The following is a 24728-nucleotide window of genomic DNA, read 5'->3' on the forward strand; positions in this document are numbered from 1 at the left end:
TACATTGAAAGCTCGAACAACACATTGATTTCCTTCAAGCTTCATTTATTGAGATGACAGTTTGGCTTTGCCTTGATTTACACAGTTATGGTCATTTACAGTGAAACTATTACAAAACAACCTCGAGCAGAGAGAACAGAAAAATAATCTACACTTCAAGGTGATCAAAACATAACTGTAATCTTCATTTCTAGAATTTGTTCCAGAAGGATTTAGTTTGATGTTGCAGAGAAATCTAACCTGCCTACTCTTCACATGATTTCAGACATGATATCACTGTTCACAGGGTGTCTGCAGATTTTTAAGGCCTTTATAGACACTAAAATCTCTAAGTGCTAACAGAACACAATACACACAAATCACAATTCCTTTATGAGCCTAATTTAAGCCCCTTTAAATCTGCTTTTTTTAATCCTGTAAATTCTGGCATTAATCTGAGCTTCAACTCATTAAACAATGCTCGGAAAGTTTGACATTTTAAATCGTCAGCACATACCCTGTCTTAGATAACATCCAGCTGGCTGACTCCCTCTACTGGATGTTTAACCTACCCATTTCTTTTCCTCCATTATGAGGCTGCAGGATGGTCCCTTCAGGATAAGGTCATGTGATGCCTGTGCAGATAGGAGCCATACTGAACACTGTCTCACTGTACTACTGTTGGTGCACTACAATAAGTGAGCTGAATAGTTGGCATGAGTGCACGTTTGTCATTATTTTAAGATCAGGTTGTATCTTGGTGGGATCAAATGTAAATACACAAACATTAAAACATCAGACCACACAAACACACGCTCCAGGGACCACATATGAATTAATTAGTGAGGTGCAATAATGTGACACTGCTAATGCTGAATACTTACAGTCCATTTACCAATGAATACAGTGAGATATATACATTTATATGATAAAGAAGTCGACTCTTTGCTAAAAGGCAACAAAGCACATTTGACCCAAGTTTGTTAATGTGGCGATTGTCCAAATAACAAAAACATAAATCATTCTTCGATCGTCACAAACCATCAGTTTCACTCTGTTTGCTCACTTTTCACTCTCATTCGTGTTAATAAATTACATTCTGAAAAATAGAGCCTGTATTTGCCAGTTTTGGCCAAATCTATACATGTTCATACATTATTAGCAAGTCGTGCCTTTACAGTAATTGCAGTTTTTACATCTACTGTACATTCTTTCACTGTACAATTTCGCACAGTCCTGTCCATCTGTAACGGAAGAAAAACCAACAATGTTGAGTTTTGGAGGTGTATTAGTGCTACAGAGAACAAGTACTGTACTTTCTTTATCCTGAGCATTCTAAAAAGCTACAATGAATAGTTTTACTTTCAGTACTAAGCAGTCTACAATAAAAACAGAATAGGTCTTCAGTGTAGCGTCTGCTCATACATTACACAGTCTGAGGATATACATTCAAACCGTTCCATTTGACTGTAGCTTTTCTTGTACAAACTGAAGGAATTTTAAAAACAAGTCACTTGACACATTATTCATATAGTTACGTATACACTCATTGCATCCTACTTGCTATTGTGCATTGGCAAAATAAACTGAGGCATTAACATTATTGGTGGCTGGAAGAAGCTAATATTATTGCATGTTACTGCAAAGTGCGCTCATGCTCTACATATGCATAGCTGATATGTTGCAAATGTGTTACTTTTTTCATTGTTTCCCACATACACGATAGTGCTTTAGTGTACACAAGGAGCTGCAGTGAGTGATGATAGCCCTAAGCTTTGGTTGCACCACAGATCAAATGATATTTCATCTTGCCAGAGATGAAAATTTCATGTGACTGTAGAATTTTCCACTTTTTCACTGAAAGCAGCTAAACAAGCAGCAGTAGCAGTGATGACTTTGTGGTCAGCTACTGCACTACAATATCATGAAAAATATTTTAGCATTATGAGCTAAAAGAAAAAGATCAGCATTTACATTTTTGTGGTCCTCTGTACATATGTTATTGTGTGTGTGTGTGTGTGTGTGTGTGTGTGTGTGTTTCTATGTATGCTTCCCATATGGCCATAGCAGCTTTTCCCTGAAATTTGTTTTCACTGAAAAAGAAAGGATTGTGGAAGGACTTACTGTATACTCTTTTTGTTCTGACACTCTTGAGACGTTAGAGACTCAAATGTCTGTAGCACCAACCTATTGGCAGATTGATCATAATATGCAACCAGAAGTAAGACAGAAGAAATAAGATCTAGTTCACTCTGTCCCCGGCAAGCTTCATCACTTGAACTTTTTTTGTTTTCATTCTGCAGTACACCAACAGCCTGTTAGCTCCTACAACCAGAGGTACTGTATCTTCAGATCATCACATTCTCATGTCCAAAGCCCCCATGGTTGAGAATGTGTTTTGAATCTGAGCATACTGTAATCGGCAAAGCTGCTTTCTACTGACACTGTATATGTAATGCAATGTTATAGGCTTCAATACAACAAACACAAGCATATGTACCTTGTAGAATCTATACGTATCATCTCAAAGCTCATCATCACAAAGCTCCATGCTTATCAGTGTATTCCTTTTCGGTTGATGCTTCTTTTTTTTATCCATGAACACCAGTTTTGTGTGTTGATTTTCCTTGCACTGTTTTAGTTCCGCACTTCAGATGCTCTTACTGTTTAAAATCGAAATGGATTATGCACTATGGTGTCGATAGTGGTTCCAGAAGAGATTGTCAGCAAAAGGTATATTTTGGATGGCATAAATCTATACAGTAGGTTACTGGTAGTTTTCATCTGTCTTAAAAATGGCTCAGAAAAGAAATCACTCAATTAAAGCCTAAACACTTAAATCTGATGTTCTAATTAAACATCCTTTCCCACAGTGTCTAAACTAATCCCAATCTGAATAAGCTATTATGGGTACTTTAGATCAAGCTTGCTCAGATGAGGCACTTCAGTATTTCATCCTGCAATACAGTGTGAGACTTGTTGGCTACTCATGCAACACGGGGCTTGATTTGAACTTTGAACCCAGCAAAACTAGACTTACCAAAATACATACTATGTAGAGCACCAGGCATCATATCCAAATCAACTGGGCAAAGGAACAGAAACCAAAATGTAAATAAAAAAAATCAGGAAACAAAAAGAATAGAAAACTTAATATAGGTATCTGTGGTTTTGTAGATGCTAATTCCCACACTCCATCCCCCACTCAAAACCCCAACCACTGTCCAAGAGGTTCTCTGATGCTAGTCGCTCCTGAACTCCTCTTCAATTTCTGGGAGGTTCTTTTTTTCTCTCCTCAGAGTCTCGGTGAGGGGTCTGGAGCTACTGGGGGACTCCAGGTTTTTAGGTTCATTGGTATGGTAACTGCCCTTCTGCTGATAGGCATACACATAGATGCTGTACAGGCCTCCAAAGAGCAGCAACAGCGCCAGGATCACAATAACTGAAGGACAAGAATAGGAGTCAGACATTATCCACAAGACCTGGAAGAAAAAGCTGCTCCAAGAAATACTGATGACAAGCAAGTGTTGCTTGACACAAAGATAGGTACAACTTTCTTATCTTAACAAGACAAACTGTTGGAATAAATTAATTTAGGTCTCATGTCGCCTATGATGACATAACACGCTTTCTTTCTGCTGTGCCAGAAGTCTGTGATCTAATTCTGTAACATCTTAAGTGTGATGTTTACATTCTGCGCATGTGTGGTTTTTTGGTCTCTCTGAACAAGAAATCACTGCTCACACTAGTGATTTAATTAGTTAGTGTGATTTACTGTGAAAGGTCATCAAAACATACAGAAAGACAAAAAATATAGGGGGTTATCTGATTGTTGGGTTTTCTCTGTTCTGTTTGTATCATTTGGGGGTTTTTACTTTACAATATAAACTGCCTCGAGGCAACTGTTGTTGTGAAATACTGAATGCGCTCTCACTGGAATTAGACCTGCCTTTCGAGACATTCTTTGCTGGGTTTGATCTCTTCTTCCTCTTTTTTCGCCTGTTCCTTTTAGGGGACGCAATGGATTTACCTCCATCTTACCCGATCACCAGCATATTCTCCCACTATAACTCTCTGCATTTCTTCCTTTTCTACATTCAAAAATCTTTTTCTGTGGTCTTCTTTTTTTCTTCCTACCTGACAGCTCCATATTTAACATACTTTGTTCAGCATACACACTCTTCTGCACATGTCCAAATGATCTCAGCCTTGCCTTTCTCACTTTTATCTCCAAATTGACCTGTGCTTCCTGTCTTTTTGTTATTGCTGCACTATACATGATAGCAGATTGCACTATCATCTTACAAACCTTCCTTTTCACTCTTGTCACAAATCTCACCTGACTTGCCTCTGCCCACTCCATCTGGCCTGCACGCTCTTCTTCGCCTCTCTTGCCTTCCTCTCATTCTCATTCTTCCTCTGTCTTGCCTCTGCTGACTTTCATTTCTCTGCAGTGCATACCTCCATCTCTATAGACTCTTTTAGGCCTGCTCCCTACTCTCAAATACAAATCACAGCATCGTCTACAAACATTCATGGAGGCTCCTACTTGACCTCATCTGTCAGCCTGTCCATCACTATTGTAAACAACAAGGGGCTCAGCGCTGATCCCTGAGCTAATCCCACCCCCAACTTGAACCCATCTGTCACTCCTACCGCACACCTCACCACTGTCCCACTGTCCTCATGCATGTCCTGCAACACCCTCACATACTTCTCTGTCACTCCTGACTTCATCCCCACACACTTCTGTCATCTGAATAACCGCCTTCCACTCTTCTTCCTCTCCATACATGTCCTCACTTCCTCCTCAGTAATCCTCTGTTGGATTTGATACATTTAAAATATGATCTGAAATAGTGCACTCTCTGAAGCAAGGTCTTAGTAAGCCAGAGGAAATTTTCAGATAGCTAGAGGAATTTTCTGAAGATTGGAGTGACCTGATAAGCACTTTGTCCTTAGTTCCCAAGCAGCTGCATTTAGAATTTGCTAAATGAATATGGACTTTGAAGATGGACTTTCTGTAATCCAGCTGTAGCAAAGGCATAAATGAGTTTTTGCATCAGATTGAAATGACATCAACTATAACTTCAAGATGAAAGACCATATTACAAACATGGTTTTTCATCTTAAAAGAGAGTGCTTGTAAGTATTCAGAGACCAGCTGTACATGAGCTTTTAGACCAACCACATTTAATATTTGACAATTCAATGAGTGCAATCGTGGCATTAAATTGCCTGTAGGTGTGTGGAGGTTTTTTGTCGCTCAGACTGTTTGCTGTGTAATGAAATGGCAAAACATCAACAGTGTTTGCCAGCCTTTCTGCCAATAAAATGTTCTCAGCGCCTTAGGTTCATAAACACAGCAAATGGTTACAGAGAATGGTCTGTGAAGTATAAAAAAAGATAACTTCTGATGTTCTACAGTATTTCTATGTCTCTTGGAAAGATATAGAAGGGTAGAAATGGAAGGAAAATCAACATAAAGTGTCCTAAAATGGTGTTGAATCATTTCACTAAAACTTCATTGTACGTTTACCTCAATCTAAAATGAGGAAGACCGTCCTTCCACAAGATGTATGTCGTTCTGATTGCAGTGACTATTCCCTCAAAGAGTAAAAGGGGAATCTAAATCAGGCTGACTAAATATCCCCCAGAGCATAACAGAGCCACTGGATCATTCACTGTAGAGCTCGAGCATTCGGGTCTTATTATCTCTGTGAACGCTTTTTCTGCCAGTAGAGATTAGCATTTTATTTCATTGGTAATATTAAAACAGGAGGTGTAATTTCTGAGTCATAACCATTTTATCTATGACAATATATCAGACAGAGAAGATGTCTGATATCTGGGAGGGACCTTTGTCAGCATAGCTGAATGTTGCATTAATCTTTAATGACATACTGATGTCCAGTATTAGCATAATATCTCAGAAGCAAAATGATTTATTAAGCTAAAGCATCTATCAATGATGAACAGTAAGCTGGGGCCATGCAGACTAAATATAGCTGATCCGGTAAAGGTCTCAGACAGGGATGGAGCAGGGAGTCTCTGTGCTGCAGTTTAATCCTGAGACTCCAGCCTCTCCTGCTCATCAGGGGGACCTGCTCTAATTTTTTTTTCATCTGTGATACTATGCTGCAGGCTGCTCATCTGCTCTCAGTGCATGTCCTCCACGTCCATGTTCTCATTATAATATTCATGTTGATTATATAACAAATACCTTCTATAAATGCATATTGAAAGCAAGTCAGCTGGCATTGTTATTGTTATGACAGCTTATATCTCTGTGTTGCAAGTACGGTCCAACACTCATGGCTATTAATTATATATATATATATATATATATATATATATATCAAATAACTCATACATTGCACTAATTTTCTTTATTTAATCAGTATACCTGAATGCACTCAAATATAGACAACACTATCATTTGGTATGAACTGAAATGCTTGAAAAATACTTATTTACTTTACACATGTTTTGTTTTTCCACATATAATGAAATTCTGCCTTCAGAAAGAATAAACCACTGAAATGCTCCTGTCAGACTCTGACAACTCTGCTCTAATTTTGGATTAGAGGATTTTAGGAAAAACTAAGAGAGAATTTGAAACAGCATTTGTGTCATCTGGGGCACGAGGAAAAGAGTAAAACAGAAATGAAGGAGATGAGTGCTGCTTTAGATTAAATGAAATAAACTACTAAATGTCACATTACACGTTTTGTACAACTTCAAGATAAAAATGATTCTTACCTGTTATCCAAAATAGACCTAGGTCATCATGGATATAAATATACTCTGTAAGAGAGAGATGCACAGTTCAGGAAATGAACAGAAACCAATAATGCCTTTATTTCATGAGAGTTACACTTTGAAAAATAAACTTCTACCTATTCCAGTAAACCAGGGGTCGGCCTCCCATGGTACATAACCGAGGACAGGAGGGAAGGCACCACAAATAGACTCAGAGACATAGCCGTGCGTCTGTACTGGAGGATCTGTTTCGTTTGGACGGAACAGGGTCTTCAGAGGTGCATAGACATTATATCTGACCCCAGATATGCAGCCTATGAAGCCTGGAGCATTGTGCCTCTGGATTTCGTAGTCAATGTCACCAACCTCTGAAGGAAACGATACAGAAATTAAACATGAGATGAGGATCTGATTAAACAAAAAATAATTTAAAAAAAAATCCTTGCAGCAAGATGTTATTAATAACAGATCGTTAATAAGCCTTATACCCATCACTCTGCCCAGGAACATGGACTTTGGAGAGTCAAACCTGGCATCTTCCACCAAGGTTATCTTTTCCACAATAGGCTCCATGTAGTCCACCTATGGATAGAGAAACATTTGTTTTTACACCTCAAAGGGACATTGCAGAATAAAAAGACACCACTGCATTCCTATAGTACGACCAGCATCAATGATTATAAACAGTTAACCAGCTACAGATAAAGCACTTCCAAATAAAAAGCACTATTTTTAAGACATTCTCTGACGTGACATATGAAAGTAATAAATGTGAGGCTACCAACCTGGCTTTTATCAAAGGTAAAGATTCCAGCCTTTTTACCTGACCCCAAATCTAATCCCCAAATGTAAAACTATTACTTGAACATTTGTGTAGATCACTGTTCTTATAATTTGTAGGAAAATTCTGCTTCTCTTGGGGAAGTTCAGTTAGTTGGGTATCCTTAAGTAATGTTCAGAATTACGAGACATAATAAATGATTTCACAGAAAGTAATCTAAACCACAGATCACATTGTACACAGTGGGAGCAATGACAGCTTGAACCTGGGTTTTGATGGTTCTGTTGTGTCTGGTTATGTTCACATAGTGAGGGAATCCATCTGCCAGGTTTCTGTGAGTCAGCTGGTACTTGTGTGTTATGACTCCCAGCTTATACCTCAGATCTACACTACCTGAGGGGAGAGGCAAGAGAGTAAATCAATAGCATACAGTACTGTTTTGCTGAATAACTCTAACAAGTGAATAAAATCCCTACGCTCTCCTAAAAATGAGGTTATGTGCAAAGTTACGGCTTTCCCATTCTCAACAAATATTGTTTCTTAGTTTTCCATACCATCAGTCTTGAGGACGACAGCGATGTAGTCCTGGACGAAGGAGCTTATGTAGAGCAACACGGCTGGTGTGTGAACAGTGCTAAAACTGAACTCTATGTCATCTGCTGTATCGTTGTAGCCGAGACTGAAATTGTCGTAGTGCGGGTCAATCCAGTTGGCCCACGCTGCTTCATCTGATACTGGCTTCTTTCGTATGTTGTACCTCATCCATGATCCAATCTCAAAATAAGCTCCAATATCTTAGAAAAATAATTATTAGATTTCAGTCTGCATTTCATTACATTTACTTTTGTTGTGCTGAACATAACTTACCTTTATGGCAGTAGAAACCATCAAAGGCTGTATTGTTACAGTCACAAGTATAGGAAGCATATCCCTCGATACACTGCCCGCTGTTTCGACATGGTATGGTAGCATTAAGACACTGTCCAGTACAGTTCCTCCTTATGCCCTGTTCTTCGTTTACTTTCCCCTCTAAATCGAGAGGCACGCCATTCATCCGCAACCCTCGAAGGCAGCCCAAGAAAGGTCTCAAGGTACGATTGGCTGAACCTGTGACAAAGAACACTTGTATCAGTGGCTAGAGGACACATTAAATTGATTTAATTTGTGTCATTTTTATATTTTGAAATTTCCAAGTACACCTCAGGAAACCTACCTACAATGAGAGGATGTGTGAACTTCATGGTGATAAAAGTCTGAGGTGGGAAGCGTTTGACTGCCCATGGCTGATAATCTACCTTAATCCGAGCCAACTTCACGTTAAGCTCGGCCTGAACGAAATGCCACTCGTTGTCATTAAGTGGCACAGGAGAGTGTAGGGTCGCATTAAGGATGCCATCGCCAACCATAAATACAAAAGCAAGATCCTGGGTGGCTGGTGGAAAAGAAAAGATACAATTAGCAAAATACTTTTTACAAAATGTACAGTTCTAATAGGATAAACTTGAGAATTGCCTTCTAACAGATGAACCCACTCACTATTGAGCTCTATTCTTATAAAGTTTCTAAGATGATCATCAGAGTTCTCCAGGAAGACACAATGGTCACGGTAGGTTTTGAAGTGGAAAGAGATGTCAACAGTTGTTTCAGGCCTGAAGGTGGGGAATGTTATGTAAGTGGGCTTTGTGAAGGCTATGGTGTTCCAGATGTTTCCTGTGGAAAACATTGAAATAAATTTGGAGAAAAACAACTCAGAGCCCCTTGATACACTAGAAATGAGCATATGTGTTTGCGAAAGCCATAATATTTAATCTCACTGTCGCCATGGCAGCGGAGTGGCCCAACTGTGAAATGTGCTTCTGAGCCGGTCCTATTGGTGTCCCCGACCACCACCCTCCTCACAGGCAGATGGTCTCTAAAGTCCAAGTAGCCTTTGTCCGAGTACCTGAAAAGCCACAAAGAAAACTATTAATGTCAAAGTCACAAGGTAAACACGTTCAGCGTGTTCTTCTCTCACCATTGTCTATAGTCAGCGTCGCAGTTGCACTGAAACTTGGGGTCGACGCAGGTTTGATTGACAGCACAGCCGCATTTTTGGACTTCTCTGAATGTCCCACCCCAATAATAATGGCTCTGATTGTTGCGACCAATCCAGTAAGTGAAAGGCCTTCCATCTATTTTGAAAGAGAAATTGAATCTGTGTTTGAAACATGAATTCATTTTCAATATTTTCTTGCTTGTTGATCATCTGCACCCTATTAAAATCTGTCTCATCCTACTTACTGGGTGTATTGAGGATACGGGACTTATAGCACGAGTAGTCTATCCACTGTTCACAGTACATGGAGGTGTTTGCAAGAGCAGTGACTTCATCCCAGGTGGCATTCCAGTAGTTGACATCTCCTATATATGGCTTGTCGATTGAACTCCCAATCACCTTAGTACCTTCCACTCGATCACTCAATATCACTGTCCAAGCTTTATATGCTGCAAAAAGGTTTGATAGATGTAAGTCAAATCAGAAAAGGATCAAAGAGAATAATGGGGGGAAAGTAAGGAACATGATGAAACACTAAAGAGAAATTTACTATATAATAATATCTTCCTCTATAATAATATGGAGGAAGCAGAGGATGAAAAGTTTTACAAGACAGATGCAAAGACAGCAACAGCTGGATCTCTCTTGATATATAAATCCTTTTTTAAATTTCCCTTGAAACTTCAGTGCACATTTCTCATTACCCTCACATAATAGCATGACTTTTTTTCTCTCCCTCTTTTCGCAATCTACAGATAAAACATCAAACACTGAACACAGTGCTGCTGCAGCCATGCATTATTAGCAACAATGACTACTTACATTTCATTTTGCAGTACACTTCAAATGGTTTCAATGGCCCACTGAGATCGGGATCGATGGTGTAGTTTCCAGACCAATACTTGCCACTGAGTCTGTAGGCCTCACATGATTCTTTATAAACCGCTGTTTGGGGAAATAATGGAGCAATTTATTATAATAAGGAGTATAAATAACACAAGCAAGGTGTTATTTATTTAAGAAAGTGTTGGCGTTTTACAATTATCAGCTAGCACTTACACATGTGACACACTTCTCCTTTATAGCCTGTATTCTCACACAGGCAGATGAAGTCATCCCAAGACTGGATGCATCTACCTTCGTGCTCGCATGGATTTGGAGTACATCTGCAGACAAAAGAGATTATTATACTAAGTTTTTGGTTATTGAAAAAGTGAGCAACTTACATAAATAACCAGTGTTTTTTTTTTCACCATCCTATTCTCCTTTTGTGATATTTTTGTCCCGCCAAGTTCCTTTAGACAGAGTTTATGAGGTCAAGTTACTTTTAAAAACCAGACACACCAAACAGTTATGTCTGACAGCAATGTGGGGCCAAGTAGTCCACAAACATTACATATGGGTTATTAATAAATATGATAAATGATTCAGCATGACATACACTAATAGCTCATTATTGCAGTGCCATATTAGTATCTTTTTAATTAAACGGAATCAGTCAGGTTTCCTGAATGACTGATAGTGTGTTTCACCTGTCAGTGATCCCACAGGTGCCCAACAGCAGCTCGGCATATCTTCCCCACTGTCGCATCAGAATAATGTCAATATCGAGCTGTTCGTTGTCTATGAAGATATGCTGCATGCAGCCATGGAAGCGATTCAGCTTGGTTTCACATTTCCTGACTGTGTTATTAGTTTTCGGACAACCTAAACGGAGGAAAGCAAATTTTGTAAGATTTGATGAGCACAGATTTGATCTATTTGATCTTTTTGTTGTTAGCAGTTATCTGAGAAATCGACTCACCTCCAAAAAAGTAGCGGTCGCCTGTCCGAATAGTGAAAGGGTTCGTGATCTTTAGTGGTGAGCCCTCCTCCTCATCAATAGTGAGAGTTAGCAGGTTGTCTCTGGCTGCCAAATCAACTGAATGCCAATAACCATCGTTTAGTCTGTATCCTGTGGAACAAGACGAAGCCCTTTGTGATGCTGTCATATTATGTTATCAGTACAGATATGTACAGTTGTTTTTGTACATATTATCAGTACAAAAATCACATGCATAATGCTAACCATTCTTTCAGTTGTCAGGTAAAGGTTGCCATGAATTGGCCATATAGAGTTTAGGGGCATGTCTCTACTATGGAGCTTTCCTGACCCTCCATGCATTTACATCCATAAGATCTTAGACAATGATACTGTTTTGTGATTTGCCTGTGTATACCACCACTGTGGATTTCAAACAATCAAGATGTGATGCATTAATAATCTTATTTTAACAAAGTCCCAAAAAGTTGATTCTGTTCATCTGGACATAAAGTTTTCAGTGGAAGAAACATTTCGTCACTCATCCAAGTGACTGCTTCAGTCTCAGCTGACTGCAGGTTCCCCCACCCTTATAAAGAGTAAATTTGCATATTGACTGAAACTAGCACCACTGGCGAGCAATGGGCTGTGAGGTCTGTTTCTTGATCATTAATATGTGTCTGAGAAAAGCCTACCAGCAGCAAACTGAATTTTCTTCTTGCCAGGCTGGAATATAGTGACATTGATCTGTCCCTCGCTCAGACCCAGCTCAAGAGCACCCAGATCATCAGCAAAACGTGTGAACATCAGGAGCCCTGTGTAGTCCCATGAGCGGAACTTGAACTTGACAAACATGCGGGGCCTCCTGAAGAACCCTGGCACCTGCAGGTAGTTATTGGGCCCAGCGAAGGTCATTGGTTTCAGCAAAATGTCACGGCAGGTAAAATGCATCTTTTTCTAGATGGAGAGAGAACATTGACCTCATTAGCCACACTGAAATGAATGACAGTGTTTGTGATTAAACTGTGAACATAAAACAGACAAATTTGGGTGAAGCTTCAAATTTTAAAGGCGATTACCCAAAATGATGATGTTGCTATATAATGGATTAGAGTTATCGTAGAGCCCTACCCTTCTTGGTATATGGATGTCGGGATCTTCTCTCTTGGCCTTGTCGATGACATTGATGCCATTGATGAAGACGTTTTCCATACAGCCCGCGAAATTTGGTGTGGAAGGGAGGTGAGGCATGTTTTGCTCTATTACTCCTCCTACATAGATCTAAGCATCGGGTATTAAGACAGTCAGATACCCAGCGCATTGTCCTACATTCACTAATATTTCTGCAGTTAAAGGGGAATATATTCCAGACAGTACCTGTTTATCTAGATCCAGATGAGTAAATTCTCCATTACATATTGCTGTCACTGTCTGACTGTCCACTGTGAGGTTCACCTGTCGACCATAACGTTTGATTGTGACATAGTGCCAGTGGAGATTATCAAGAAGGCTGCCAGCGGTCAGTGTAGTCCGTCCATTAACTTTGTGTACATTACTGCTTCCTGCAAACACAGCATGGAAGGAACTGAATAAAAATGTTCAAACCATGTTAAGATATTTGGCATAACTGAAAGACCTAACTCAACAACCTAACCAGCAATACCAAGATCCCTACCGTGACACTTCGGCTTTGTTTCAGGTTATCTCTGAGATGGATGTTACTCTTACAAAGATTTTAGTTCCTGGTTACAATAAATGCAAAACAATTTTTAATGCTGGTTGTACCAAGACTGATGTGCAGGTAAAGCCGGCCTTTCTTCAGCTCCAGGGTAAAGAGGTCTCCCTGAATCCCTTCACTGTGCAAAAGAAGGCCATCCTGCTCCAGAGTCTTGAAGTTTATGGCAATGTGGTCCTGCAGCGTACGGGACTTTTTTTCAGGATACTTGTAGACCACTGAGTCATCTCCATTGTACTGTAGCACATAGGAATCTGCAACAAAATTTCAACCTGATTCAGTTTAAAAGAGTAATGTGGCAAGTATGCTACATGGCTCCTGTCCTTGAGCTCCTTGAAATTGTTTGGCACTTTAGCTTGCGTAATGCATTCAAACAACTGAAGAGTACTGAGAGTAGTCGCTTATGAAAGAATATGGAACTAGTATAGCACATTTGGCATGTTTTAAAAATATAGTTAAGAGCTATGGTTAACTGCTGGATGTCAGTTAGAATCAGGAAATCCATGTTGAGCATCCTTCAGTCATTTTTACCATAAGGGCAGCCAAACAGCTCCAGTCTCACACCAATCTTCCCCCCATTCTCTGTGTTCCATGCCAGAGGCAGCAGACGAATATGTTTAGCGGTAAAGGCGTAATGGAAGACATTCCTCTTCACCTGATAATAATTCCAGTTACCAGGCAGCGTCTGCAAACAGATGAGACAGGAGAAGAGTGGAGAGTTATTGAGCCACTGCTATGGTGTTAAAGCCTTATTAAGAGGCGATGATGAATTGATGATGAGATTAGCTTTGTCAGTGATAATATTCTGTGCTGTCTTTGTTTTTCAGCCTGTGGCAATGAATATAATGGAACACCCACTGAATCCCAAATCTGCCATAGAGATTACATTTGACTAGTTAATCCTCGACTCATCCCTTTTATGGCTTTCATCCCACCACGGCCATTAGGGCCCAGTGACACCTACAGAGTTGCCTCCTTTCATGATGTACGGCGTCCAGGAGTCTGGTCGATCTCCGTAGAGCAGAGTGTATTTGGTGACCCAGTCATATGAGTTGAAGGTCCCCTGAGTGGCAACTGCCACCAGTCGGTACTTCCTGCCCAAGTCTATCTGCAACCATGGCTGTCTGTCCCTTGGGGAAGGGGACCAGCCACTGCTGCCTGAGGGCATGAAAACGAAAGATTTGATCAAATTTGTCAAGAATCAAATAACTGGAAATACAACTGTGACCTTACAGAGCTAACCTTAAATCTTACTGGAATGATTACACAGTATGCAGTGTATGCTACTACTTATCAAACTGTGTTTGAAATACCTGCATCATAGCTGGTAAACACTCTATTTTACCTGCTAGATGCTAACTTTGTTTAAAAAAAAAATAGCTTCCTTTGCTAAAAGAAGGTTCAATCAAATTAAAAAATAATAAAACATGATTTTATGTTTTAGTCGCAGGATTTTTTAAATAAATTATATCATTTTCTCTTCATTTCCATTGAAAGTATTGTCACCTTAAGATAGAGTCCCTTACTTTATGGCTTATAGATAGTGGATCTGAATGGAAGTACTACGGTGAATTTGTGCTGTGAATCAGGTCTCAAATATAACTAGCATAAAGTTAAGGACTGGCTCTACATTACAAGAACTTACCATATAGTTTGGCAAAATTGGCAGAGTACAGAAAGTTATATCTGGAAGAGGCCAGGAAGGAGGACGCATACAGCCCAGAGATGAGTGGATCGGCACATTCTCCTGCAGTGAAAACAGGGACAACACCAACGTCAGAAGGTGTTTTAAAAAGTTGCTTTTTATAACGATGCATCATTCGAAATGAATAACAACAGCAGGCACTCCTGCACAGCTAGATAAGAAAACTCCACTTGGAGATTAATTAGCGGTTACTGCATTCTCTGGGAGACACATTTACTCGGATTAATTCAATTAAATTCAAAGCAAAGCACTAATACCTTTAGTATTGTTTTGTTTGTTTTTTTGCAGATTAAAATAAACACATGTTAACTATAATAATAATAATAATAATAATAATAATACGTTTATAATATAATGTCAATTTTCATTGTTATGCTGATGACACCCAGCTCTACATTTCCTCCAAACCTAATTCATCCCTTCTGTCTTATGGAGATGAGATCATGATTCTCCTCTAATTTTCTCAAACTTAACAGAAATTAAACAGATCCCTATCTATGCGATCTGCTCCATATTACCACTAACTTCCCGCTCTCTCAAATCTTCATCTGCAATTCATCTTGTTGGTCCTTCTGCTTGTCTTATCACTACGGGGAACAGAGCTTTCGGTCGCTCTGCTCCTCGGCTCTGGAACTCGTTTCCTCCTCTCATAAGAAATATAGATTCCCTTCCCTTATTTAAGTCACAGCTCAATACACATCTTACTTTTTTGTATTTTAATGTATTTTAATCTACTGTTTTATTGATATCTTTCTTTTCTTTGTAAGGTGACCTTGGGTTTCAGAAATGCACCATCAAATAAAATGTATTATTATTATTATTATACAGACATATATATATATATATATATATATAATATTTAAAGAGAGAGAGCGCTGTCATGCTGCTTTGCTATTGTACATGTGGTTATAAGGCTAATGGGGCCATCACGCATCTGCTCAGACTTGCTCCCTGCTTGAGGGCTGTTAAAAGTGACCATAATTCTACTTAATCTTGCTTCTGTCGTGGCTGGGGATAAATGGCTGATGCCCTCACCTCCAGCTGTAAAGGAAACAGTTTCTCATTTTACGTGCCAAAATATGCTCCTTGAGACTCTTAAGACATTTAAAATAGATAAACCAAAATCCTGGAGGGATAATATTTGTTCAATGAAAGACAAAGCAGGTGCATCAATAAATAAATAAAATGTTTTAATCTTGCTTATGTATAACTATTATTGAAATGGAAGAAGCTCCTATCTGACCTTCCACCAGTGTCAGTATAATCCTCTCTTAAATGTTTGGAGTTGTTTACTACTAAACAGGAGTTTTAATCATTGTTTTACATTCGTGGAGGTCATACAGAAGAAGGCATGGTAACCAGCAGCTAAGGACAAGGCATGTTAGCAGAGTTAGTATACTGACTGCAAATGGAGCTAGATGAGGACAAGTGGAGCACAGTCTGGAATTTCAAACAACTTTAATGAGTTCCGTCCACATCTCTCCAAGGGCATGCTGCACATTCAGAGGGAGGAAATGTGCTGAACTTTCTGATTCAGCTTCTTCTCTAATGGCTTTCTCTCTCTTTGTGATACAGAAATGCCTGCTATTCTGCAGATAATCAATAACAAATCTCTGCTGCATTACTTTACTGCTGTGCTCTAAAGCCATTTCAAGTGAACCACACCCTCAAATGTCCAGTCCCACAAAAAATACATATACTTTGAAGTTTTGAGATGCAATCACATAAAAAAAAGCTCCTTTTCTATTCGTAGCTTGAGTAATTACTTCTTTAACTTCTTCAGTTACTAGTAAATGAAATGGTGTTTGGCTTTAACAGCTTCATCTTAGACTGCATCAAGGTAACCTAGGTCACACAGCTCCTCCTTTTTATGAAAAGCATGTCACGCACTCCGCACCCAGACCTATTCACTGTCTCACTTCCTTTCCCTCCTTTTGATACCACTCTCTTTATCTCCACCCCAACTCTAAAAACCCTCCAATCTTCCGTGCTTTCACTGTATCCCATTACTCTTGCTCATCATCATCATCATCATCGCATAATGTTCTCTGCCTTCTCTGCCTGTCTCTTCCCTATTGGGCGTTGTCATGCTGCAGCAGTTAGAGCATACCTGAAGCCTGTGTACCCTGCTACTTGTGATTTTGCACTCCTCCTGTCTGTGCACCACACGGGGTAGTCTATTTCTCCGTTTATCATTAAGAGGCTGTGGAGAACAGCGTAGCTGTGTAGAGCTCTAGCACCACTCATGCTGAAATATCATTCTGCCGCTAGTGTGGGTAGGCCTGTCTGGGCTGACACATCGTTTTTGCCGGTTACATACAGTATGCAGAGGCACCTCCTTTGACTGACGCTGCTCTGTGATGCATGGCTGCTGACGATTCACACAGCAACCCTGTCTGAGTGAAGGCATCCACTGAATGCGGGCATCTCCAAACATACCAAAACATACTGCAACAAAGCAGCACATAAGAATGGCAAGAAAGGTTTTGCTAAATTATTCATATTTGGGCAGACATCACAGTGGGTGGTGCCTGACTACCAAGGACCAAAACTACAAACACTACAGAATATCAGAGTTCTGCTGAGACTTAAAGTTAAATCTAAATGACTATTGCAGCTTCTTTAGATATAAATTCCCCTCTCATGAACCAAACAGTTAGTTCCTTGTTATTCAAACTATAAGCTTTAGATTTATTCACATGTATTCCACCTTCTTATTCCTCACACACACACACATACACACACACTCTCACTTCAGAGAGCGAGTTTCAGCCTCACCCCAGGATGATTTAGTGGGGTGAGGCTCTGAGATCTAAGACTCCATTTTATTCTGGCACAGCTCCACTGTGCATGTCTCCACAGCAGACCACAGGGCTGCATTAAACTATCATCAGAACTTTTGTAGATAAAACACAGAGACATCAACTTATTGATTGGAAATCAGCAAACGAATGCACTTGACAAACATATTCAGCTTAACTGGTTTCTCTGTTCATCTTCTGCAGTTAGCGTGGCATCACAGAGAAACTTTCTCTTTTTCTCAAAATAAAAAAAAAAATAGTTCCTGTATAGCAAAGTTATAATTTCTCATAAGGGGATATCTCAAAGGCATATATCAATACTACAATGTGGAACCATTTATGTTCTCAATAACCTAACAACAACACATAGATAGATAGATAGATAGATAGATAGATAGATAGATAGATAGATAGATAGATAGATAGATAGATAGATAGATAGATAGATAGATAGACTAGAGGTAAGTCAGTATCTGAATTTCTGAATTTCACATTCCAAAGTGACAGGAAGTCATACCTTAGTCCATCCTCCATCTTTCTTACCTAAACTAATGAGCCAGTATCTGGGAGTGTGCGTTAAAGAAGCAGTGAAGACTCTCTGAGGTCATCTTGACAGTGACATCACACATAACGCTTATCGGTATGCATTCAAGCTCTGGTGAATGGGTCTAGGTGGGTGTTTAGCCTTACCCAATTTTAGCCCCAAACATACCCCCACAAACGTATTCCTTATTCTGTCACCTGCAAGACAACTGAAGCACTTCAGCAGTCTTATAGCAGATGTTGATTTCCCATTAAGCTAAAAGCGAGATGCAGCGCTTTCTGGGCAGCTCATGGACACCTAGGTTTCCCAAAAAAAAAAAGTACTGCAGTGGGCTGGTCCCGGTCAGGACGCTGAGCCCTGCTCTCTCAAACGTTGCTATTAAAAATCGCTCAACCGATTCTCGCCAACAAGAAGATACACTGTGTGTGTATATTATTATATTTGAATCAACATAAACAGCACTGCGCTTTTAAAATAAAATAGAGTTGAGCCCGCACGCTGCAGAAACTTGCGTGCAGGCTGGGAGAAAGCACTGCAATGCAGACAGTCCAGTGCAAAGGGGGATCGCCGTGCGCACCTTATGCAGGACCGACGTGGTTTGCTTCAACACTTTTCGTGCTTTGAAATGTTCAGTAGCCAAAAGAAAGCCGTGAAAATGAAATCGTGTCCGTTTAACACAATGCCCGGTTTCGTCGCAGCGTGCGTTGCCCTTCAAACATCCCAACATCTCAGGCTACATTTTGCCCTCCAGTGGTATTTTTCACTCATCAGGTTATCGCGTGTTAGAATGCAACTTTTTCGTCAGCGTATGATCCGACACTAAACAGTCTGCAGATAATGCATGTATATACACCCTGAAATATTTTAATCATATTCTAGCAAGCGACAGTAGATGAATAATTGCTGTTTCACAAGACTTACGTGATGAGCAATGTTGAAACCCCCAAAACAAGAGGCATATGCTCAGTGTTTTGCAAGTCATCCTTCACTTAGGACACGTTTATCCACATATGCTATGTTAATTAGATCGTAGATTGTTCTGCAGCATCCTCTCACCCCCCCTTTAGCCCAACTTTAACTCGCGCTGCTCCAACTCCTCTTCCCGGGATCTCGGGCAGCCTCTACCGGGGCGGGGACGCGCATCGGTTGCTGGTGCTGATGCTGCGCTTCGCCGAGAGCGCGCACTTTTCTTTTATATCCTTTTAATGGTTTTATTTACATGACCGTAATGGAATGCATTAGCTCCTGTATGGTGGCAATCAACATGCTTTTCAGTTTTCTGCATAAGCGGTGCGCTTGCAGGCAGTTCAGACAGGATTCAGATGGGTCCCGTACGCAGGAGCCTGGATTTTCAAATGCAGAAGAAATTTGATAGGCGGAGAAAAAGAAACAAAAAAACTTTTAAAATCCGCAGCTGTCAGGTGTTCTCCACAGCAACTAAGAATACAGTGATTTCAGTCCCCAAATCAATATCGTGAAGCTGGTCAAAGTGATCAGTTTTCAATCAGTTTTCGATTAAATATCAATGTTCTGAATATTCATTCCTCTTTTCTTTTCCTTTATATTTCATATCATCCTTTGGCACTGTTTTCATGGCTTCCACTTGTCCGGTTGTGCCCCGTGTTTTCAAGGGTTTGGTTAAGAACGCTTTCTCTCCGGGAACGCAGACGTGAACTTCTTCCAAAAATAAGATGACGCTCAGTAATATCCTTTACCAGCAGCAGAACCGCAGAGTTGGCTATGACAATCACATCTGACCAGTAGGCTGCACTGTTCTGCTTGATGCTCGTGTGACCCTTGTCCAGGTATTTCGTGCAAGTGCAACCCTCACAACAGAACAGGTCATAGCCTAAGGATGCCAGTTGTGGCTGAACTCAGATTCATCCCTGGAGACTCACATGCACAATGGAGTGGGGGCGGGGTGAGAATGATGCGGAGGAGAGGGATTTATGGCGATGGGTGGCACACTGACCACAAAGGGGGGGGGGGGAGGCTTTGGGATTAAGAATTGGGTTTATGGGACGGCAGTGCGTCAGTGATGATGTGAGATTGAATGCCTTTATCGTGGGATTTACGTGTTTTCAATCAAATCAGATGGTCTGTTTGTAAGCTGCAACTATTTTCACTCCCGAAATACCGTAAAAGTACAGAATTATATCTGCAGAGAGAAGACAATGGCAAGCAGGAGAAATTGACACGGGAGAGTAAAATAGGACATCAAATCAGCACCAGAAAGTGGCTGCAAATAGTCTCCAGGCTTTGCATATGGATTTGTCTAACTGACAAGAGACAGAAAGCAAAGTTTCTACAGTCAAAGTAGAAATTTCTTGAAACCCCCTACTACCCCAAATATTCAACTGAGGTTTTAAAGTAGTGGATTGTACGATAATCTGTAATATTTTACAGATGTACTTGTTTCCGATAAGATGACCTTAATATTGAGAGGAAAATAAAGAGTTTAACACCCTCACACAGCTTGGATAATTTATAGTTCAGTATACTGTAATTTATGGTAAGGCAGCAAGCAAAGAGGATTACTTAATTTCAACGGGCATTATTTTAGATATAATGTGGTGCATGCAGTAGATGCATGCAGCACATCTGCACCTAGCTTATAGATATGGCTGGCTGGAGGCCATCTCATTCTCTAATTACCTTTTATATTTGACCTTATAGTGACTTTAGAGAGCTGATGATAGCCTAATGCTGGCTGAGGTTAAACAGTTCATCTGGATAAAACAACTCAATGTTAAAAGTGATAAATGATTAATATGACCAGTTCGTGGTGGACTTTCCAGATAATATGTGTGGGGGTTTTTTGGAGGGGGTGTTGTGATTCTCAATGGTTCTCAATGGTCACGATTAAAAAAAACTATTAAAATATTTTAAATATTTTGTTAAAATGCTCTTAATTAATCCATAATAGGGAAAAACTCCACTTCACTTTACATTTAGTTGTTACCCCAAGTAATATACATTACAACTCAGGTAACAGAAAGAGAACTTAGACTTATTTAATTAACGTGTATTTTTTTAATGTGCTCATGTGCAGCATTTTTGCAGGTTAGGTACAGGAGCAGTTACACAAGAGTAACAGCAAAACTGCACAATTCACCACTAGATGTCAGATATGGCTCATACTTGGGTCGCTGCTTCTCACAGTACAGTGGGTCTGCTCACATTACAACACTTGAGCAGCAGTTTTGCTGGTTGCCATCCAACTATCTCACACAATATGTTTGTTTTAACTCTGTTTTGCAGGTCTTTCGAAACATTTCATGTTGTCAAAAATGTTCAAAATTCTAAATTCTAAATGAATAAAAGAGGGAGCTTTCATTTTCTAAAATTAACCTGGCACACCTTAAACCATACACAAACAATTATTTATAATAAAGAAGTAAGAAGGTATTTCCATAATCGTGTATACATCAGTCTCATGCTTTTTTTTCTCTTTTCAATTCAATTCAATTCAATAAAACTTTATTGATCCTGAAGGTTGACCCCGAAGGAAATTGGGTTTTCCCATTCAACCTGAATCACAAAATATTCTCTGTCTTTAAAAAACACACACATGCAAAAACAAACTGACAATTGGAGAACTATGATGGTCTTGTTTCTCACAAAGCCCTGGATTTTAAAATAACCTTTTGTGCTTTGGGATCGCATTTTACTGTGGTCTGCACCCATTAGCACAATGTGTATTTTCCATAGGGGTGCCACTCCAGAATAAAAAGGTCATGTGCTATAAGGGTACGAGGGTACACTGTCGAGCCCATATCAGAGGGCATATAAACACACATTTACGCATAAACAAGGGTCATGCCTAGATGTTTCCAAGAGCTAATTTTGCTGACCTGTTACCATAGAATAACACTGTCATGAGGATGGATGGAAGGATCTGGAAAGGTTTCTATGGTAAGTGCTGTCTTTATTTATGTGTAGCTGATATGTTAACGCAAAACAGATGTAAATAATGCTGATGGTGTCTGGTTTTCAAATGTTTGCCAGAAACCTGATAATTCAGCAAGATAGTCAGACACTGATGAGACAGGTGTTTATTTTTATCCCAAACTATGGGAACCTGGTGTCCCTCCATACTGGTGGGTAAAGGGCTGTAAACAGAGCAATTAAAACAGCTTCCTTTCAGGTGTCCATACACTAGTATGACCTCCTGCTGGTGAGGGCCAATCCCAGCTAACAGTGAGCCCAGCGGGGGATTTGCAAACTAGTACAGGGGTCCTGGAGGCTCTCCCCCAGTGTTAGCTCAAGACAGCTGCCACAACCTCTTTAACCACTCACACCAAAAGTGGATGCACCAGCTCAATTAACAAAACTAGAAGCAAAAGGAAGCACTCTTTGTCCAAAGTAACAGAGCCCATCATCTAGTCTTTGCAAAGCTCAAAAATTTGATGTTTGTTTTTTTTGTTCTTGTTAAATCTGTGCAAGCACCTCAGTTCAAAGAAAAATGAAAGAAAAATGTGGTTTTTGAGAGGTTGTGTAGAAGCTATACGTGCGTTCTGGGAGAATATAGTTGACTTGCAACTTGATTTTGCTAAGAAAAAAATCTGTCAAAGGGTCAGCAAAGAAAACTTGTTATTTTTGGCTTTATCTCTTTTCTAAGGATTAGAAAAAGTAAAGTAAAACAGTGATTAGTGAGCTCTAATGGTGCTGGTGAGTAGATGTGCGTTCCTCCATGTTTATAGTTTTAATGCTGTGTAAGGAATAATGTGGCCATGGAATCATGAGAGTGGTATAGATTCTGTTGAAATTTCAACAAGCAAAATGTGTTACACAACACTTTTATGTCCTGTGTTTGAAGTATTTGAAGTATTTATTCAGTATTTCAGTATTTATTTTTACATGCAATCAATCACCAGCAACACTTCAGACACAAGCTGTGCAGTCCTGTCAAAGATTCAATGTCAGGGGTTTCCAGGTCAACCCAGCATGCACCGTGTACTATACTTAGCTAGGCTGATAGGACCCATGTAGAACCCTAAACACTGTAGTTCCACACTTGATCAACATTTACATTACCCCTTTAAAATCCAATTCTCCTATTGTTTTGTTTTTTATATATATTTTCTATTTATAGGTCTTGTAACCTTTCTGTATTACTACAGTATCTGTATTGCTTAGCAAATACCGTATAAAAGACATAGCACTTGAAGATTAGAGTACATGTGGTTTATATTCTGTTTTAATGTACTTTTATTCCTTCACTTTGAAAGAAGAAAAGGACTGATGCCAAGGGACAACATCTGTTGCGCTCCGTCAACCGTTTTTGCACAAATAGTGACCTATATTTGTGAATACACACACCTGCACATGTCTTCAGATTTGATTTAAATACAGACAAGACAGGTTGGTATAAACACAATGACAAGTCCACAAAGACAACAGTACAGGCTCCTGCATTGGGTTTAAATACCATGAGCAGCTGTGGCCTGAGTTACATGGAGTCGAGACACTTTTGTTTCTGATGTTTGCTGCCAACACGGCACACACGCAGAAGTTCACATATAGGCACATGTATAGCCTCAATGAGTGATACACACTCCTTGGCTGTATTTCCCTCACGAAGCAAACAAGCCGCAGTATTTAGTCTGCCTCCCAGTTTGTTTGCCCACTGTCTTTTTTTCCTGTGTTGCACTGCCTCGGGCTTTGTTTAATCTGAAACTGTCTGTAGTAAATGACAGTTGCAGCTGGAAGGATGATGAGTGAGGATGAAAAGGGTTTATGCCAAGTCACAACGTATAAAGGTGGTCAGGTTGGCTAACCAACAATGTTTCTGTGCTTGTTTTTAAAAAGTGGCAACTGAATGCTTCTCTCTTTGGCTAAAAAACACACCGGAAAATACTCCAGTAATTGCAATAGTGCAATTGCTAATTCTCAAGGCCTGTTTTTCTTCAACGTTCTGCCGAACCCTCTCTACAATACACTTTGCTATGCATGCACACACTCTTTAAATATCTGACTAGACATGCAAAGTGTGTCCTTCCCTTCCACAGCTCAGCTCTGTGCTCCAGTAAAGTACCTTTGGCAGTAAGGTTACAGAACAACTTGTCCCCTCAACGCTGGGCCCCACTCCACTCACAGCTTCTAGGTGGGGTGGGGGCTAGGGCATCTGATGGGCAGCCAAAGCAAGGGAGGGCTATTTCTTGCAATGTAGTGTATAAAGTAGCCTATTTAATACTAAAAACTTAATCACTGGGGGGAAAAGACTGAAATATCCTACCTCTTAGGATCATAGACTGCACTGCTTCCTGTTAAGAAACATCATTAGTTATGAGAGATCATTAGTTATGAATATAAATGGATGCTAATGATGAACTTGAGTGAACGAGCCTAGCCAGAGGCCAGGCCCATTGGGACTTTGTGGTATACAGTGTGTGTTTGTGGTAGGGGGAGGTGCAGAAATAAAATACAACCCTGGTCCTCCTCACAGGGTTCACCCTCTCTACCCATGAATGTTGCTCTTGGAGGTCATGGCACCTAGCAACAGCTTGGCTCAAGCCCTCAAGGAAACACGAGACAACACATGGAGGGACGCCCGTGTGTTGTCTCAAGCACACACCGTTTATT

At 40.0% G+C, this 24728-nt stretch overlaps 1 protein-coding gene across 1 annotated transcript; it reads right to left on the reverse strand.

The window, feature by feature from the left end:
* Positions 1 to 34: 34 nt before the first annotated feature.
* Positions 35 to 20023, reverse strand: cntnap1 (contactin associated protein 1). Its single transcript, XM_082531491.1, has 24 exons — positions 19065 to 20023; positions 14739 to 14840; positions 14058 to 14251; positions 13625 to 13778; positions 13144 to 13347; positions 12736 to 12920; positions 12490 to 12639; positions 12054 to 12315; positions 11362 to 11511; positions 11090 to 11264; positions 10617 to 10723; positions 10380 to 10502; positions 9803 to 10006; positions 9537 to 9693; positions 9337 to 9464; positions 9059 to 9232; positions 8736 to 8954; positions 8390 to 8629; positions 8077 to 8316; positions 7788 to 7915; positions 7230 to 7323; positions 6879 to 7109; positions 6742 to 6786; positions 35 to 3421 (listed from the first exon to the last, which is right to left on the reverse strand). The coding sequence occupies exons 1-24, from the start codon at positions 19123 to 19125 to the stop codon at positions 3222 to 3224; spliced, it is 3927 nt and encodes a 1308-aa protein (XP_082387617.1). The 5' UTR covers positions 19126 to 20023; the 3' UTR covers positions 35 to 3221.
* Positions 20024 to 24728: the final 4705 nt, after the last annotated feature.

This window comes from Aulonocara stuartgranti (genome assembly GCF_965226115.1).
Source record: "Aulonocara stuartgranti genome assembly, chromosome: 4".
Lineage (NCBI taxonomy): Eukaryota > Metazoa > Chordata > Actinopteri > Cichliformes > Cichlidae > Aulonocara > Aulonocara stuartgranti.